Genomic DNA, 19,175 nt, shown 5'->3' with positions numbered 1-19,175 from the left:
TACCTACCTGGCTTGTGATCCAAGAGGGATTTGACAATGCTTGCAGCTTATTATGGGCAATCGGGCCGCTCCATGTCATATGCTCATGTAATTTCTCTATGGCAACCGTTTTCATGCTTGACAGATGCTTGCAATACCAAGCTTTGAATCCTAGTACATAAGAACACGGTTTGATGCTCATGATCACAGAAAAATAGCTGATGGGCTTTTCTGTAATGATCTGTTTGTGTTTGTTTTTTCTTTATCTCCATCTGTTAGTTATGGATGCGCCTGTCGGGAGCCCTGCAGAAGAAGAGAACTTCAGAGATTTCTTACAGAGAAATCATCAAAAACAGCTCAAACGATGACACTACCGCAGCCAAACAGGTACTGTTGATCTCTCATGCACTTGCGTACACAATCTCTCACACAGACACACAGACAGACACAGAGACACAAACACATGTAAACCCTGGTCGTAATGGGTGTGGATAATGAGTACACTGTTGGGTTCTGCGTTGTGAAAACACTTCAGGTCATGCTGTTTTTTTCTCGCAGCCTTTTTAAAGCAATAAAACATGTGAAGTGATGCTTTATGGTATCATCAAGTTGTAATTTGGTCACAGTGGATCATCACAGCTATGATTTTATTAGCCATAACACATTGCCTCGGGTGTTCTGTTGCTTTTGTAGAACAGTTTTGCAAAGTAAAAAGGGAAGAAGCCCAAAACTTTTAATAAGGGTAAAGAAATATTGGAAATTTAGATGAGGGCGGTATTACAGAGTCTGTTCCCTTGCGGTTTAAATAGTCCGTCGTATTGTCTGATGGAGCTGTTACGAGAAAGTAGCGTTTCAGAAGAACCCTCACTGTACCTCTAAACTGTTCACAGTCTCCCAGAGCAGGGCAAGTCTGATGAGAAACTGTTGCTTATGGGAAGTATACCGGAAATGGTTCTCATTGGGGTCGCATTTAAATGACAAGTGTAAAACGAATCAGGTTTACTATCCGAATACAAAAAAATATTCTAGGTGTAAACAGACCCTAAGTGAATCTGTTTCTGTATTGATTATTAACAAAATGTGACTTTTTCATTCTTTTGTTGACTTGCTTGTGTGCTTTGAGTCATTGTCTTGTTGCATTGTGATGTTGTTGTGTTTCTTCAGCTTGAGGTCATGGACTGCTGCCCTTATACTCTTTTGATACACCTTTGAATTCATTGTTTCCTCAATGTTTGCAAGATATCCAAGTCCTGAGGCAGCAAATCAGCCCCAAACTGAAGTTTTGTGGGTTTTTTGGGGGGCAGGAGGGGGCAGGAGGGGGCAGCAGCAGCTTTTCCAATGGTGTCCTTCCATGAACACCAATCTTGATCAGTGTTTTCTAGTAGTGGACACATAAACTGTTGGTTTTGCGGTTTGCTGTTACTCTTGGGTTCTTTCTCACCTCTTTCAGGGTTGCCCGTTGTGCTCATGGAGAGATATTAACAGGACGCCCACTCCTAAGAGCTGCAGCAACAGTCCTGAATTTTCACTCAGATCTTCAGCAATGTTTTTGTAGACCACATCTAATCAGTATTCACTGTTGTAGGGAATTCCAAAAGGGTTCAGCTAAATCTTCTTGCCACTGTACATAATTATACTGCAGCATCATCTTTTTCACGTGGCTGCACTATATTATTTGTGACAAGAGTGTGAATGAAAACTACAAATTGAATCCTGATTAATTAATGATCATATTGAGCACATATATTGTTTTTACCTTAAAAAATACATTATGATCCCCATACTGCTTCTTTAATGTTCATTGTCTTGATTGTGCTTCATTTTATTCCCTCAGATAGAGAAGGATCTTTTGAGGACCATGCCCACTAACGCATGTTTCAGCACACTGATGAGTGTTGGTGTGCCCAGGCTCAGGCGGGTACTGAGAGGGCTGGCGTGGCTCTACCCGGACATTGGCTATTGCCAAGGAACAGGCATGGTGAGATTTTCTCTACAAACCCTCTTTTCAGTATTCTTTATAGAACTGTTTGTCTTGTGGAGCTTTCTCTTTGGATTTCTCCTCAAAATCTGATCTTGCCTGTAGCAGCAGTTTATCACTTTTAACTGCTGTCTCTGGTCACTCCTGATCCAGGTGGTGTCGTGCTTGCTGTTGTTTCTGGAGGAGGAGGATGCTCTGTGGATGATGTGTGCACTGATTGAGGACCTACTGCCTCCATCCTACTTCTCCTCCACTTTGCTGGGTGTGCAAACAGACCAGCGCGTTCTTTGCCAGCTTATAGTACAGTACCTGCCCCGCCTGGACCGACTGCTGCAGGAGCATGACATTGGTAAGAGGGACGGTCGCACATGAATAGTGGACCAGGATGAAAGATCATGTAAATGATTCATTTTTTCTGTGATTTATCAATTCACACTAAACCATTGCTCAATTTAATGTCATTTGCCTGAATCAGACACCGATTAGTTGAAATTGTATGATGTCCTGGACTTTCTGAAATCAGAACTGGGTCAAAAATATACATAGACCCACTTGATGATTAACTCTGTGGTGTTGGAAGTTCAAAAATATGTCTTTTACTCTGCCAAGTCCTCTTAACTTCCTACTAGTGCTCATGATTGGCTACAACTGGTAGCTTCTTGGATTCTTGGATTGATCAGCATGTGTGTAAGTGGATAAGTAATTGGAAGGTGTAGCCACTTTACCAAGGTCTGGAAGAAGACCCAAACGGTCACCATTGGCATGGGATCATTAGGGACAAACCAAAAACCACCAAGACAGAGGCCTGCCATGAACCTGAGATAGGGGTGTGCGATATTGACAAAAAATGATATCTTGATGATTTATGGGATTCTGCGATATTTAGACGATAATTAGATTATACTTTTCATCCATCAAAATGTGTTCGTAAGTTTTGCATCGCACTAGCTTGCTCTACTTTATTTATTTACTTAAAACTGAAGCATTTGAGTAAAATTAATGCAAACAACAACGATGCAAGTGTTACTGACATTACTAACGTCTTGCCACTTTTATATTGTAATTTAATATGAATATACTATATTTATATTACATTATATTTATAGTTCATGTTATTTATTATCATTTTTAAAGGTTTTAAGTTTTATAAATATACTTTATGTATGTTTACACATCTTAACCCATTCAAAATCTATTTTACTTAAACTGTAAATTACGGGACTGCACTGTTTCTTATAGAAGTATAAACGGGTCATACTTTCTGACAGCGGCACATTTTGTCACCCAGAAACTGTACAGTCACATAATCTGCACACAAGTAAGAATCTCAGAAACTTTTAAACCATTGAGGGCACAGAATCCGATGGTCACAGATTACGGTCCAATAGGTCCTTGGCTGTTTTTGGCTTGTTGTGGGCAGCGGACTCCCAAAGTTTTTTATAATCTTCATATTCAGCACGGAGGTTAGTTTGCAGATGGTGAAATAAGTTTGAAGAAAAAAAATCCTTCTGGAGCAATGTTTTATGGTCAGATCAGGCGAAAACCTTGTTGTTTGTCCACAATGACCGGGCGTATGTTTTGAGAAGTACAGTATCTGTATAAGCATGGAATATACAGTACAGTTGTTAAGCATGGTGGTGGTAGTATTATGCTCTGTGGCTGTTTTGCTGCAAGTGCTGGAACTGGTGGACTACCTCAGAATTCCTCAGCATAACCTCAAACCATCAGCTGGACGGTTGAGACTTGGACACAATTGGACACAATCTGGTGTTTCAACAGAACAGTGGCCCACAACGACCAGCGAAGAACAGAAGAATGTTAGTTCTAACATTGGCTATCAAAGCTGGCCTAACCACACTACTTCAGTCTTTATTTTAAAGCATTTCATTATGTTCCTTTTCACTACAGAATTGTCCCTGATCACCCTTCACTGGTTCCTCACCTCCTTCGCCAGTGTGGTGGACATCCGAATCCTGCTGCGCATCTGGGATCTGCTTTTCTACGACGGATCTATTGTGCTTTTCCAGGTTACGCTGGGCATGCTCAAAATCAAGGTGAGCCTTCACTGCACTCCTGTCATTGGCTTCTATATAGCATCTGGGTTTGACCAGTTTCAGTCTGTTAAGTGGAAAAGTAATGAGTAATTGTTTTTATATATATATATTTTTTTTTTATTTATTCATATTTGTTTTGCGCTGTCTATGTCTGTATCTGTATTAGGGACTTCTCACCCTCTCAAGGCCACATTGGCAGTGCATATATTTAGAAGACCCCTGGGCAGTGCCTTGGAAAATGAAAAACAATGCGTCTTTATCTGCCAAGGCCACACGTGCTTTAGTTTGGTGGTTCAAGTAGGGCTTTATAGCTTGGAAAATACTTTACAAAGAGCAAAGCAGAAAGATTAATAGTGACTTTTATTGATTGCTTGCTTTTATATTTCATACAATGCATTTCTGCATTGATTCCTATTAATAAAATGTGGCCTGAATATGATTTGAGTCCCATTTATGGACAAGCACAATCTTACTAAAGTAATGACACACAATCAGTTGCTAAGTTCCCGCTCCATATTACTGCCGGGCTGCTTCAGAATTGTATGAAATGTCATGAAAAATTCCAATTAAAAAAACTGCAGAGGGCTTTAAATTTTTACCTATATGCCCCTGTCGACAGGGAGGGAGAGAGGGAGGGATGGATAAAGGCAGGGAAAGGAGAGAAAAGAGAAAGACAGCTTAAACTAGCTACACTTTGTCTAACAGTGTATTGATGTACAATTTTAGAAATGCTGTTGTAGCTTTTCCAGTGTTGTTTTCCAGTGTTGTGCGTCTCTATAACATCTTTTAGGGTTAATCTTTTTTTGGTGATCAGTTACAATGATCATAGGTGCAACATCACAAAATTAAATAAGGGTTGTCCATATTTAACATATACCATATACCATAACATGTAACACAAAGATTTGCCATGTTTCAACAGTCCTGTGCTTAGCATGGTCAACTCACGCAGCTGTACATTCACGTTTTGCTATGTTAAGTAAGTTAACAATGCGGAATGATTCCAAGTGAAGTCGAGGGGTAATCCAGTTTTGTAGGATTGCCTTTTTAGCTGCAGTAAATCCAGAAAACTATACTTTACTCTGTAGAGTCTTTATCCCTATATTGGAGTTGTCGTTCAGGAGACACAAATATGGTTGAAAGTTGCATTGTTCTCCCTAACCAGTCTTTTCTTGTCAAGAACAGATCTGTCAGTAACTGTAAAAGTGCCTGGGAAACCCACACTTCCAATCTCATCTTTTGTCAATTAAACTAAAACAGAGATTCACTTACTTTTTCTAGCCTACACACTGGGTGTTTACTCGATGCGTTCAATGAAATTAGTGAACAGTACAGTTGCCTGTGTTATTAGTTTAGTTGGTTTGCCAGTTTGTGACCACATTTTGTTAGTAATGCAGAACTCCAGGGAATTCTAAAGGGTTCACTTACGTTCTTTGCAGCACATCCATATTAGTTTTATTAGGGTTTTTTATTTAATTTCATAAACTTTTTTGGAACTTGATCTAACGCTTAATAACCTTAAATTCTCTTCTTATTCTCTTTGCAGGAAGAGGAGCTGGTGTCATCAGAGAATTCAGCGTCCATTTTCAACACACTGTCTGATCTGCCCAGTCAGCTGGAGGACGGGGCGGCTGTGCTAGGGGAAGCAGTCAGACTGGCTGGTACACTCTCTCAGGATACGCTGGACTCCCACAGACGCAAACACCTGGCCTACATCCTGGCCGAGCAGGCCCAACTCAACTCCAACAACTCGCATACACTGAACACCAACCTTAATAAGGCAATTACTGAATGAATGCATATACAATATGTATATATACATGTACATAGCGTAGACAGTGATATGTTAAGTGGCTCCTTCAGATGTAAAATAACAGGGTGGTAAATAAACCTGTAAAAAAAACCCAAAAAAACAACAACCATATTATACATACATATTATTTGTCCAAATATTTGTCGACACCCCTTCTAAGGAATGCATTCAGGCACACAATACTAGTAGGGGTTTATAAGCTTTATAAGCTTGATTTTTAGCCACAATAGCCTTATAGCCTCTGCAAAAAGTGAAGAAACACATGCTGCACACTAAATGTGTGGCTTTAGGAGATAAAAAGGTGTGTTCTTTAAACCTCCATGTTATGTGTTGCCTACAGTATGTTTCTAATGAAGGAACGTAACTGTGAATACGCAGGTGGTTCGCAGACAAAGCCTGCGTAGGAAGTCCACTCTGAGCTCGCTGCTGTTCGGGGAGGACGAGGCCGAAGCACTGAAGGCCAAAAACATCAAACAGACAGAGCTGGTTGCTGCACTGCGAGAGGCAATCACCCGCACAGCAGAACATTTCCACTGCCTGGACCCACGACATTGCAGCATGGTCAGTCCACCCACACCCAACACTACGCCACTCTAGCGATCGCTCTTAGGTTTGGGATGTTTTTTAGACCAGTTTGGTTGCAGTTCCTTTTAGAGGATGATACTGGTATGATCGGTTCCAGAATATTTATAGGGTGCTATAAATAAATAAATAAATAAATAAATATATATATATATATATATATATATATATATATATATATATATATATATATATATATATATATATATATATATTATTAGGCAAGCAGGGGAGTACAGCTGTGCACCTCTAAGTTCTTCAGAAACACCCCTGCTGGTCTTGAGGGTGCTCTGCTACAACACCATGGCCTTAAAATAGCTGATACCTGATCCATTAAAAAAATCCTGGATTCGCCCTAATTCTGATCCACAAAGGGGCATCCTATGAATATAGGCGAATATGTAGTCCCCGCCCCTTGACAGGGGCCATTGTAACCAGGTGATCAGTGCTATACACTTCACCTGTCAGTGGTTTTAATGTTTCAGTATAAGTGATTCCAAGCTTTTAAAGGATGGTGTCGTCATCGTCTGCTGAAGGGTATAGAACGCACTTGTGTTTGTGAGTCATTTGTAGTCAGCACACCGAATCAGTGAATCACTGAATTCTTTATTTATAATGCACCAGCCTCCAGCTCTAGGTTCGGCTGTCAGGCGGCACCCTGGCCACTGCAGCAGTGTGAGTCACCACAAAGCGTCAGTGCAGATGAGTCACCAAATATGACCCTCCCCCTCCCCCAGCTTTAAACATAACGTGTAGGTTTCATAATTGACTAGACTGCTAGGCAGCTGCCAGAGATACGCCCACAGACACATCATTACTGTCCGTTTTGCAGCCAGTGAAATTTTGCTAATGTCACTTTACTCACTCACTCCCTCCCTCTCTCGTTCTCTACAGAGTTGATCAAGTGGGTAACGTGGCCAAAATATAACATCACGACATATTTACCATTACTAATTTTTTTAGTCTGGAGCAAGCGTCACATTAAACACTCCCTCTACCAAGATGATCAAGACTCTGAGATGCTTTTAAGAAACTGGGCCCAAATACACTCCTAAAATAAAAAGGCTGCGGAAGTGTTTTTGATTCTTTGATTGGTTTTATTGATTGAAACATTTTTTTTTCTAACAGAGATGTAAGTGGGGGGGCTCTGAGTGGTCCAGCAGACTAAGGCTAATCTAATCAAATCAGATTTATTTGTATAGCGCTTTTTACAACTGACAAGGTCATCAGTAAGAGGACAAGTGGTCAACAAAACATACAAACCCTAAAACCCCCAGTGAGCAGCCAAACGCCAAAGTGGCAGGGGTGACTCCCTCAGAGCTGGAGGAAGAAACCTTGGGAAGAACCAAGACCCACAAGGGGGACCCATCCTCCTCTGGTCAGAACTATTTATAAAGTATTGCTTAAGTCATCATACCACTGCATAAGACTGTTCTGCTGCTCAGGTGGGCAAAATAAGCATATCGTAGTGGGTGTGCTGAGCCTGGCGGTCAGTCTGCTGGGTAGGCAGCTATTCTAATGCAGATGGCAGGGGAGCCTGGCGGTCAGTCTGCTGGGTGGTCAGCTGGTCTGACGCAGATGGCAGGGGAGCCTGGTGGTCAGTCTGCTGGGTGTGCAGCTGGTCTGACGCAGATGGCAGGGGAGCCCAGTCTTCCAACAGGTCAGACTGTATAAGTGGGCAGTCATTAACTTCAAGAAGGTAAAGAGAGTGAATCAGTTCTGATTCTATGTAATAAGCAATAAGGCTTTGGATCCGAGGATCACTGGTTTAAAATCCCAGCACCGGTCAGCACAGGCGGCTGTTAGCTTTTGAAATAAATTAGTAGGGGGGTATTTGAGGGTGGATGTGTGGGTGGCTTTTCCAAAAGCATCGTAGCACAGAGATGATTCTTAAAGCAAGCATCAGCTAAAGCTACCACACGCCAGATGAGACCCTTTAGGGTAGCAGATCGTATAGCACATAGGAAACATTCCAGAAAAACACTGATGATCAGAGCACACAATTTTATCTTCCACTCCGTTCCTCTTCGTATAATGGACTGGAACTTACAGCATCACCTAGTGAACATCGAGTACAGTTTGAATAGTAAATAATGAAGCACTGTTGTGTTTCCGACCCCTAGGACCTGACTCCAGATTACTCTATGGAGAGCCACCAGCGAGACCACGAGAACTTCCTTGTTGTTTCGCGGAATCGCAGGAGGAGGGCTAAGGCCCTGCTGGATTTTGAGCGGCACGATGATGATGAACTGGGCTTTCGGAAGAATGACATCATCACGGTAAGGCTACAGCCGAAAATGAGCATAACCGTAGCATTTGTTCTGCGGTTATGGTTAGCTACGGTCACTTATTTGTATGTATGCTATGTATGCTTGTATGTACAATAGTATCTAACAGTAGATGCAGTGACAGATTGTAAATGAATGTCCTAAGATATTTTGAGAAATGCTAAAAAAAAAAACATAATTAACAATGACTTTTAAAAACACACTTAAAGCCCTGGAAGTACAACCTAAGCCCCTTTCTCTCTGGACGAAGTAAACACGCCTCTTGACAAGTCGCGTCTATATTAATTAATACTCTCCTTTTTAAACCAGTGACTGACTGGATGCTCTCTGTTGAGATGCTGAAGCATTGACATCATGCTGTTGTGCTAGGGAGGCTAGTCTGGTTTACAGTAGTCACATTGTACAGAGATTTTTTTTTTTTTCCAGCTGGAAATTGACCCAAACCAACACAAGCAACATCTTGTAAAGACAAGCCAAAACTGCTTGACACGTATGGGTCACGTTCAGTCTAAAATAACTAGCGGATGGGTTCTGCCTTACTGTCCCGCTTCACCGTAGTGCAAAGCAGACTACAGTAACATCAGAACAAGTTTTTTTTCCCCGTTCGATTTTTGGTCTTTCTTTCCCTCTGTGGTGTTTGCCAGTTCCCATCCCTCCTACCAAAACAGCAGTTGTTTGTATTTAAAAAAATGATCATAATCCATAGTGATTGAGTTTAGCTTCAGATTAGTGCCTCCTGACTGCATCATTTGTGGATTGTTATATATTTATTATTCTAATGCTTCATTTGTAAACCCACAGTGTGCCTCACTCTCAGATCTCACACTGTGTTCTCAACTCATCGTCCCGTCTCTGTGCTCTCTTCTAGATAATTTCACAGAAGGATGAGCACTGTTGGGTAGGAGAGCTGAATGGGCTGAGGGGTGAGAGCTATTCACTGCAAGCTTTTGGTTTCGGAGTGAAAACACCACTTTTCGTACTTGTAAACCTGCTGATCTTCAATCCTTCTGTTCAGGTTGGTTTCCAGCTAAATTTGTTGAAGTCCTGGATGAACGGAGTAAAGAGGTTGGTGAAGACCTCGTCTTAAATTATTTGTATGGTAGTGCTTTACAAAGGCATGCAACCACCTGCGACTAACAATTTAGCAACTGCCACAGCAACCACACAGAACACCTGAGCAGCCACCAAGACACACCGTAGCAACACCATGTCACCCACTTAGCAGCACCTTGACAGGCACCATAGCAACTGCCACAGCAACCACCTAAAGTACCATCACCGTCTTCACGACCACCTGACATATCTGAGTAACCACCAAGAGACATCATAGCAACACCATGTCACTGACTTGGCAGCACCTGGGCAAGCACCTAAAATATACCATAACAATTGCTGCAGCAACCACTGTCATAGCAACCACCTGAAATATCTAAGCAACTGCCATAGCAACCACATGGAACACCTGAGTAACCACCAAGACACACCGTAGCAACACCATCTCACCCATTTAGCCACACATTGGCAAGCACCTAAAATATAAATATACCATAGCAACTGCCACTGCAGCCACCTAAAGTGCCATCACTGGAAATACCATAGCCACCGTCATAGCAACCACCTGAAATATCTGGGCAACTACCATAGCAACCACATAGAATACCTGAGCAACCACCAAACACATCATATCAAGCTTGGTAAGCACCTAAAATACCATAGCCACCATCATAGCAGCCATCTGAAAGATCTGAGCAACTGCTCTAGCAACCACCTAGGAACACCTAGCAATATCATGGCACCCACTTAGCAACACCTACCACCTGTAATACCATAGCAACTGCATTGCAACATCCTACCGACCACCAGAATACCATAGCAACAACCTAGCAACCAGGGTTGATGATATTCATCATTGAATTGCCCACTCCTGAGCTTTAGTACCGGTAGAAGAGCAGAGTGGTTGTTGGCTGCATTTCTGCACCGTAGGTTTTTAATTACAGCGATGGTTCTGTGTGCTCGTGTCAGTATTCCCTGGCAGGAGACGACTCTGTGACAGAGGCCATAACGGATTTGGTCCGGGGGACGTTGTGTCCAGCACTGAAAGCTATTTTCCAGCACGGCCTGAAGAAGCCCTCCATACTTGGAGGACCCTGCCACCCCTGGCTCTTTATTGAAGAGGTACCGTGGCTAGACATTCACATCTCCTCCACTACTATATTTACATAGAATATGTGTGTACGTACAGAGCAACCGCTTACAACCATGCTTTGTTGCCCACATAGACCTTATATCTATAGTGCAAAAAGATTAGTCTGCAGAACCCTGGAGCCCAGAGGTAGAAAAATAGACCTTACAGAAATAAGAGATTTTAATGAGTTCATTCAAGTGCTTTTCAAGGAGGTGGCCTGGCATTGAATAGACGCTTCAGAACTTGAGACACCTCGGGAGACTCTGCTGAAGCTGTACTATTGTTAAGTAATCTGTATTTGCTGGTTACAGGCAGCCAGCAGGGAGGTGGAGAGGGACTTTAACTCTGTCTACTCCAGACTGGTCCTGTGCAAGACGTACAGGTGAGTCACATTCAGAACTGACAGTGTTTTTACAGAGCGTCCCAACAGACAATTAAGCCAGCCTTCTAGCTCATCTCCTTGTCATTCCAACTGGCTGTTGATCCATCCTTTTGTGACTGATTTTGCTGTGAGGTTTTGATTTCACTCAGCGTCAAGAGCGTTAGTGAGGTCAGGCTGATGGTGATTAACACCCCACCGCATCCCAAACGTATTGGATGGAGCACCAACCATCATTCCAGAGAACACCGTTCCACTGCTCCACAGCTCAATGCTGGGGGGGGGGCTTTATACCCCTCTAGCCCACGCCTGGCATTAGGAGGCATGGTGCCAGTAGGTTCATGTTTACTTGCTCCAGAGAGTCCTATTCTATTGGCGGTACTTGCAACTTGGAGTAGCTGAATGCATTCTTTGGAAGGGGTATCCACAAACATTTGGACATCTAGTTCATCGTTTTTGCACACTGTGACCTAGTGTGAAAGCGTAATAGTGCTGCAAAGTGGGATGTTATGCGGCTGATATGCAGGTGTGTCCGTATACTTTTCCTGTATAGTTTGTTTTTGTTCACGTAACTTTAAATCCAGCATTTTTAGTCTAGCATTTCCCACTTTTTTTGGCTTATTGCGCTCCTTTCAGTAGTGCACTATGTTTCCAAATGTTTCTGGACACGCCTTCTAATGAATGTGTTCAGCTGCTTTAAGTCTGAGCACCCATTGCTGACACAGATGCAGTCAGATCTTTACAACAGTGGCCCAAAATCAAGAACACTTTTCTTGGACCGTAGACAGTCCAACATAAGCCGGATAATCTCTTTTCTAATACCCTTCATTGCTTCTTCCAAAATCAAGAAACGGGTGTCCCAATACTTTTGTCCATATACTGTACTCCTTAGTAACTTCTACTTATTATATACTAGCATATAAGTTCGGTAGTTATGAGAGCAAGGAATTGAAGGAGAACCAGCATAAAGGCTCTATTTATTTATTCATTTATTATGATTTATTTATATTTTTATAAAGGAGTTTAATGGATTTCTCTCACTGCAGGTTAGATGAAGATGGAAAGGTGCTCACCCCTGAGGAACTTCTGTACAGAGTGAGTAACAAATTCTCACTAATGCATCTCAGTCACGTCCCATAATGAGTATCACGCTGCATAATGAAACCTTTCCCTCCTGTCTGTCTCCTCAGGCCGTGCAGTCTGTCAACATGAGCCACGACTCCGCTCACGCTCAGATGGACGTCAAGTTCCGCTCTCTCATATGTGTTGGACTGAAGTAAGCTTTTCCTTTCTTGTGTGATTTTTCCTTTCATCCGTCTTCATACTGCTTACTGATGCTTCACACACGCACATGCAAGAGCTGGGCGATGTCTAAAAGTGATCCTCATGTTATTTCCATCGAGGGAGGTGCTCAGTCTTTAATTAATTTGTTATGGTGCTTTCGCTTGTTTTTCATTGTTCCCTGTCATTTTCAGGAAACACCAGGTGATGTGAATTTCAAAGATTCAAAATAACAAAACATAAAAATAAAAAAACAGTTAGCAGCCAAAGCCGACAGTGGCAGGTAAAGCTCCCTCAGAGCTGTAGGAAGAGACCCTGGGAGGAACCAAGACTCACAAAGGGGGATCCATCCTCCTCAGTTCGAAACTACTTCAAAATTATTGATAAACCTCACCAAACCACCATGTAAGACTGTTCCTCTGCTCAGTTGTGCTAATGTAGGGTGTCTTTTATACTTGTATTCGTCAGCTGTGGTTTGATGAATAGGAACCCTGGTGTGATCTGCTCTATTTGCAGTAAGTGTGAGCACTGCCTTTTGAACTGTGGCATGCACCAGACAAGCGGTTAGTATAAGCGCATAATAGAGACGGTAAAATAGGAAAGTAATGATGATGGTTAATGGTGGTAATAATAATAATAGTAGTAGTAGTAGAAGAAGCAAATAGTCAATGTAAACTTCAGCATAGTCGATAGGCTAATAGCAAGAGGGTTGGCGGCTGGTCTGACACAGGTAGCAGGAGAGTATAAATACCGAACCCTTCCCGAAACCATTATTCTGTCGAGACGCAGCAATGATGATGAGTCTCCATTTTCTGAAAAGAACAAATCTTCAGTAGGAACCAAAGTCATTGGAGCGTTTTTTTAAGGGATGTGAGATCCTGTTTTCTGATTGGTAGTCACCACCGTGTGTCGCTGCAAAGCTCAGATTGAGTGCATTGCTGAATTCGCCCTCCTTTTGCTGCTGAACGCCGCAAGGTGTTGCTGGCTCGCATTGAAAATAAATGACTCCTTGTCAGTGTGGCACAACCAGATTTCTGATATCCTGTGTGTGTGTGTGAATCTTCTGCAGTGAGCAGGTCCTGCACCTGTGGCTGGAGGTGCTGTGCTCCAGTATAAATGCAGTAGAGAAGTGGTACCAGCCCTGGTCATTCCTGCGCAGCCCCGGCTGGGTGCAGATCAAGTGTGAGCTCAGGTGAAGACCCTCATATCAGTAATATCTCCTTTTCAGCATGGGTTACTGTTAGTGGTCACAATTTTGATGAGAAAAGGGTTTAAAAAAGGGTATCACTTTACTTGGATGGTCTTTTATAGATGTTTCGCACATGCTCACCTGATGTCCAACTTAATGCCTTTTCAGTTGAACTGCAAACTCACCTTACCCTTATGCTTGAATCAACCCTGACTCCTAACCCTAAAAGTTAAGTTGCATGTTTACATTTAGTTGAATGTTAGTTGAAAGGCAGGTGAGCATCCACAAAGCATCTACAATGGAGCATTCCAATAAAGTGTTACATATGCAACACAGATTGTTTTTCTTTTGCAGTGTGTGTGATTTTAACCTGCTACAAAGTGACCTTTAAAGCGATAACCTGCACAACTCCACTACTTTATCTTTGCATGTGTGTTTATTCTGTTTCAGAGTTCTCTCCAAGTTTGCCTTCAGTCTCTCACAAGACTGTGAACTGCCTGCCAAAAAAGAGGTGAGTTGTTTTGACCTGTCTACACTCTCTGTCCTTTACACACACAAACACACACGGACGCAGAATAATGTGTATTTGTGTGTGTGTGTGTGTGTGTGTGTGTGTGTCTGCTGTTCCAGAAGTCACCCTATCTGAAATCAGAAGTGGTGGATGTCTTGGTGCAACATCACCTCTTTAGTTGGGACCTCTAGGTAACTCTGGCAACCAGTTAGCCTGCTCCTCAGTAACTCGCTGCCATAGTAACCGTGGTGGTAGTGGCTGTAGCTTTTGGGTCGGTTGCTGTACCTTATATCAGCTTCTTCTGTGTGCGCTGCAGTAGTGCTGACCAATATTGATAGTTGATTGATTGATGATAAAAAATATTTAAAATAAGGTATGTCCATATCATGGTATAGATTATATATTGGCTAGCACTGCTACTGTAGATTAACTGTGTGCTAGGGGGGGCTATGAATGGGTGGGTTAATTGGCAGTACCAAATTGGAAGAAAAGGGAAAACTTTTGACCAACAAAGGAATAAATAAATATATAAAGGTGATAAAGAACCAATTTTGGTTCCAGAATCACAGAAGAACCTTTTGAAGCTGGTAAAGATCCTTTACATTGAGCAAAGGTTCATTAGACCTTTTAAAGGGTTCTTCACACTAACATCTCCATTACAAAGAGGTCCTTCCCTAGCATCGCTCAAAGAACCATCTGTAGCACCTTTTTTTTTTTTTTTTTTTTTTTTTTTTTTTAAGAGAGTAGTTTGTCCTTAGAAAACCAGATATGCATAATGAATGGTTCTCCTCTTCAAAGATCCTATGGAATGTGGATCAGCACACATTAAACTGGAAAAGCTTGCTGGGATGTGGACAGCACATTATCAGCATTGTCCGCTGGGGAAACCTGAGAACGGCAACTTTAAATGTCAAGGCAAAAACGCCTCCATTAGCAGAAGGCTTTCCATAGTGACCTTTAGCTAAACGCACTGCATTCTGCCATGGTTGCTATCCGCATTGTGAGGCAATGGGGCTTATTTAGCTTAGCTGGCTTGCCTGGGTTGAATGAAGGGCTTTGTCGCAGTACCGTGTCTTGGGTCCGTTGCTTGACTGATGGAGCAAACCACCATTAGTTGTCATGATCGGGTGCACTGGTCGTCATGGCTTAAATCAAAGTGGACTGTAGGATTGCTGTTTGACTCGTAATGATGGTGGAACCATTGTTGGTTAAAAGGCTCTGTTCACCAAGCAGTTTATTAGGAAGACCATACTAATACTGGGTAAGGCCTCCCTTTGCTATATCCGTCATTTCATGAGCACCTTCATGCTGCAGATTTCATGTTTACCTCATCCCAAAGGTGTTGTTCTAGATTCAGGTCTGGGTGACTGGGAAGGCCACTGAAGAACACTGAAGAACTCCTTGCCATGTTCATGAAACCAGTCGACCTGTTCATGCCTTTTTTGATGAGTTAGATGATGAGTAGTCAGCATGGTCAGCAGCAGTAATCAAACAGGCTTGGCATTCAAGCAGTGATTGATTGGCAGACGAGGGGCACCCCACCCGCACCATAACACCACCACCAGTCTGGACACTTGAGTCCTTGGATTCACACTGTCGCCACCTAATTCTGACCCCATCACCGTTGTGCCTCAGCAGATATCAAAATTCATCAAGTTTCCAGTCTTGGTGCGCCCAATGCACTGGAGACCCACTGCAGCCTCCACTTTCTGTTCTTGGCAGACAGTATCGGAATCTGATGTGGTCTGGAACCTTCTGGTGTTGTAGCTCATCGTCAGGTGCTTTCCTGCTCACCACAGTTGTACAGAGTGGTTATTGGAGTTACTGGAGCCCTTCTGTCAGCTTGAACCAGTCTAGCTATTCTCTGCTGACCTTATTCTCTGCTCACTGGATGATTTTTCTTTACTACGCCATTCTGAGAAAAAAATGACACCCTTTGAGACGATTGTGCTGAAAATCCCAGATGATCAGCAGTTCTAGAAATACTCAAACCACCACTTCTGATCCCAACAATCAGGCCACTCTCAGAATCACAGAGATCTGAGTTTCCATGGTTGATGTGAACATTACCTGTTACCTGCAGGATTGTATGCATTGCATTCTGCCACAGTATTGGCTGAGTAGGTCTTCTTAATACGGTGCTTGGTGATTGTATGTAGAACCATCAACAAAGGGTAGACCTTGTAAATAAGTAAAGCATCTAAGCCATGTAGACATCTAGAAAAGGTCTAGATCTGTCCAAAAAATCTATTCTGAAGGGTTCACATACCTTTATACATATCTAAGTATAATAAACCAAGTATTGTGATGCTGATCATGAACCATGAAAATGTTCTGAAGCTTCGTGATGTAAATTATTTGCCATATCGCTGAGCCTTAAGTGGACAGAGCCTGCTATGGCTGCATTGAAGAGCGAACATTCATTCATTCATACTCTCTCTCTGTTTCTTTCTATAGGAAAAAGAGCAAAGGCCTCTGAAAGAGGGTGTTCAGGACATGCTGGTGAAACATCACCTCTTCAGCTGGGACATCGATGGGTAGACCCTAGTTAGAGCCCACAGCATGTGAGGTTACACACCAGTTGCTACACACACTCACTCATTTTACCCAGGGCTAAAAAGAAAATGATTGAGTGAGACGCTTTCCATGGTAATGTTGAAATAGTGAGTATTTGAGTGTGTAGATACCACCAGTGGCCACTTCCATGTGTGCTCGCATGACTGCCGTTGACTTAAACACTTCAGGAGCGCACACACACACATACACGCACACACTGCTTCAAAATGCATAAAAATCTCCAAAATCACCTTCACAGAGTTCTGTCAGAGTTTGAAATTCCTCTACCCAGGATGCGCAGGGTTGGCCGGGACGGCACTATTAAGGGCATGCCTAGAGCGATGAATGAGTTTATACAGTTTCTACACTCCTGTGGATATACATACACCTCCCCACAGACATCTACACACACACACACCTAGTTTGGTCGGCTCCTTAGATAGCAGTCCTACCAGTGTTTGCGTAGGATTAGCCCAGTGGCCAGTGCTTGCCTTGGTTCTTTGCACATTTACCTCTTTTTGGGTTGTTCGGATTCGCACCAGGAACACTGTATATAGTGCGTGTGTGTATATATGGTTTGAATTATACGCTTTGTGTTCAGTCACCTTTCACGGTTGTCGGACCACTTTTCAAGAGCCTGTTTTAAAGATCCTGTAAGAGTGTTTAGATGGATTGTATTAACGACCAACAACAACATCCCGCCGGCTTTGCTCTGCACTTTCCTTCCGTATTACCTGTAGGCCTAAAGAAGCTGAAAAACAACGACCAAAAAAAATATAGCTGGTGGTGGACGTAGTGAGTAGAACCAGAATTGTGTCGCCATTGTATTCTTTTTTTTTTTTTGGGTCGGCTGGTGCCCCTCGTCCTCTTGTCAACATTTCATGGACCAACAGATGATCCAAAATGACTTGGAATTAAAATCTATTCTTATATTAAAAGTAATGTTTTTTTTTGTTCCTTTATTTCCTTCTTGTTATTATTTTTAAAATGAGTTCATTAAAGTTACACTAAGTACAGCCTTGACATTTTTGACACACTATATGGACAGAAGTATTGGGACACCTGCTCGTTCATTGTTTCTTTCAAAGTCAAGGCCATTAAAAAGGGTTCATCCTGCTTTTGTTGGAGTAACTGTCTCTAATGTCCAGGAAAAAAAAGACCTTTACTAGATTTTGGAGGAGCACTGCTGTGAGGTTTAAAGAAGTTGATTGACCCTTTTTAAGAGTGTGATTTGGGGTTATGGGTTTGTGTCCAACTGTGATTGTCCACTTTATTATAAACCCCTACTTGTACTTACGCCTGTTGAACACTTCATGTGCTCCGCCTCCCGATTGTAAGTTACAGAAGTAGACCACCCGTCGCTGCAGTTTGTCAGTCCCCTCGACCACACGGCCACAGTTTACCAGATTTTAGCATAAAATTACGTTGTTCCAGGGCTTTGTCTTTGGTGTGCAAGGTATCTACTGTGCCGCACCCACCCTCCTTTGCTCTCCAATCTTAGCAAGGTCCTCCGCCCAAAAAGTATACAGCCAAGAATGGCACTGTGGTCAGGGACAGACCACTGATGCAGGGCTAGAATGTTAGTTCATATGTCCTAGAAAGCCGATATCCAGCACGCTTCGGGATTGGGGTTTCCATGCTTCTGATGCTCCTGCCAAACCTTGGTCTTGCTTGAGCAAGGAAATTGTTGGCAACCGGGCTGGATATTGGAGAACTCTCTCTAGAACAAGAACTAGGAACCGCCAGTAGAGGATGACCAGCACAAACTATGTTTGGTTATGGTCTCTAACTGCACAGCAGCAATGGTGGAGCGACACCGGAGGGGTTTCTAGTAAAGTGGCCAGTGAGTGTATGATCCCTATTTATTACATTCCACTGAATACCAGTTATGTCTGGTACTAGAGCTGGTACTAGATCCACACTCCAGCTGCTGCTGCTGCTGCTGCTGCTGCTGCTGCTGTTGCTTTCTTCCAAATTGATTTTGGGTGCATTTTCCTGAGGAACGCCTCCCCCTTCCCTGAACCAAAGTTCTGCCACACAGGGTCATGGGCACTGTTTGGGGGGCTTTGGATGGTTCTCACCTTGTGTATAAATGGAGAACAATGCATACGTTAAATAAACCTCTACATGAGAATCTTCTGTTGTTGTCTCTTTACCTGACATGCTAGCATGTTCTGGTTGCTGTTGCACCGTCACCGTGGGTCATACCAATAATGTCTACTTTTACACAACGTCCTGACCGCAGGTAGTAAGGATGGGCAGCACTACATCCTCCTCACTGGCCCTCAAGGCCTGCTCAGCCCACTGCTGTACTCCCTGTACCAATGTCCTGTACTCTCCCAATGTCCTCAATAATTTGGTGATGACACGAAAATTGTGG

At 42.7% G+C, this 19,175-nt stretch overlaps 1 protein-coding gene across 3 annotated transcripts in view; it reads left to right on the top strand.

The window, feature by feature from the left end:
* Window positions 1-18,929, top strand: part of sgsm3 (small G protein signaling modulator 3) — a 33,507-nt gene extending 14,578 nt beyond the window's left edge. For all 3 annotated transcript variants that reach the window (XM_072693754.1, XM_072693752.1, XM_072693753.1), the window contains 16 exons: window positions 259-366; window positions 1,814-1,957; window positions 2,111-2,306; window positions 3,866-4,011; window positions 5,558-5,791; window positions 6,203-6,385; window positions 8,530-8,685; window positions 9,563-9,617; window positions 9,710-9,759; window positions 10,717-10,869; window positions 11,191-11,261; window positions 12,305-12,353; window positions 12,449-12,534; window positions 13,609-13,731; window positions 14,179-14,239; window positions 16,697-18,929. In XM_072693754.1, coding sequence (XP_072549855.1) covers window positions 259-366; window positions 1,814-1,957; window positions 2,111-2,306; window positions 3,866-4,011; window positions 5,558-5,791; window positions 6,203-6,385; window positions 8,530-8,685; window positions 9,563-9,617; window positions 9,710-9,759; window positions 10,717-10,869; window positions 11,191-11,261; window positions 12,305-12,353; window positions 12,449-12,534; window positions 13,609-13,731; window positions 14,179-14,239; window positions 16,697-16,780 — 1,899 coding nt within the window. In that variant the 3' untranslated portion in view covers window positions 16,781-18,929. The remainder of the gene's footprint in view (window positions 1-258; window positions 367-1,813; window positions 1,958-2,110; window positions 2,307-3,865; window positions 4,012-5,557; window positions 5,792-6,202; window positions 6,386-8,529; window positions 8,686-9,562; window positions 9,618-9,709; window positions 9,760-10,716; window positions 10,870-11,190; window positions 11,262-12,304; window positions 12,354-12,448; window positions 12,535-13,608; window positions 13,732-14,178; window positions 14,240-16,696) is intronic.
* The last annotated feature ends 246 nt before the right edge of the window (window positions 18,930-19,175 follow it).

The sequence above is a fragment of the Salminus brasiliensis genome, chromosome 12 (genome assembly GCF_030463535.1).
Source record: "Salminus brasiliensis chromosome 12, fSalBra1.hap2, whole genome shotgun sequence".
Taxonomy (NCBI): Eukaryota; Metazoa; Chordata; class Actinopteri; order Characiformes; family Bryconidae; genus Salminus; species Salminus brasiliensis.
Note: the sequence above shows the minus strand (reverse complement) of the source record. Positions and strands in the feature narration are given on the sequence as shown.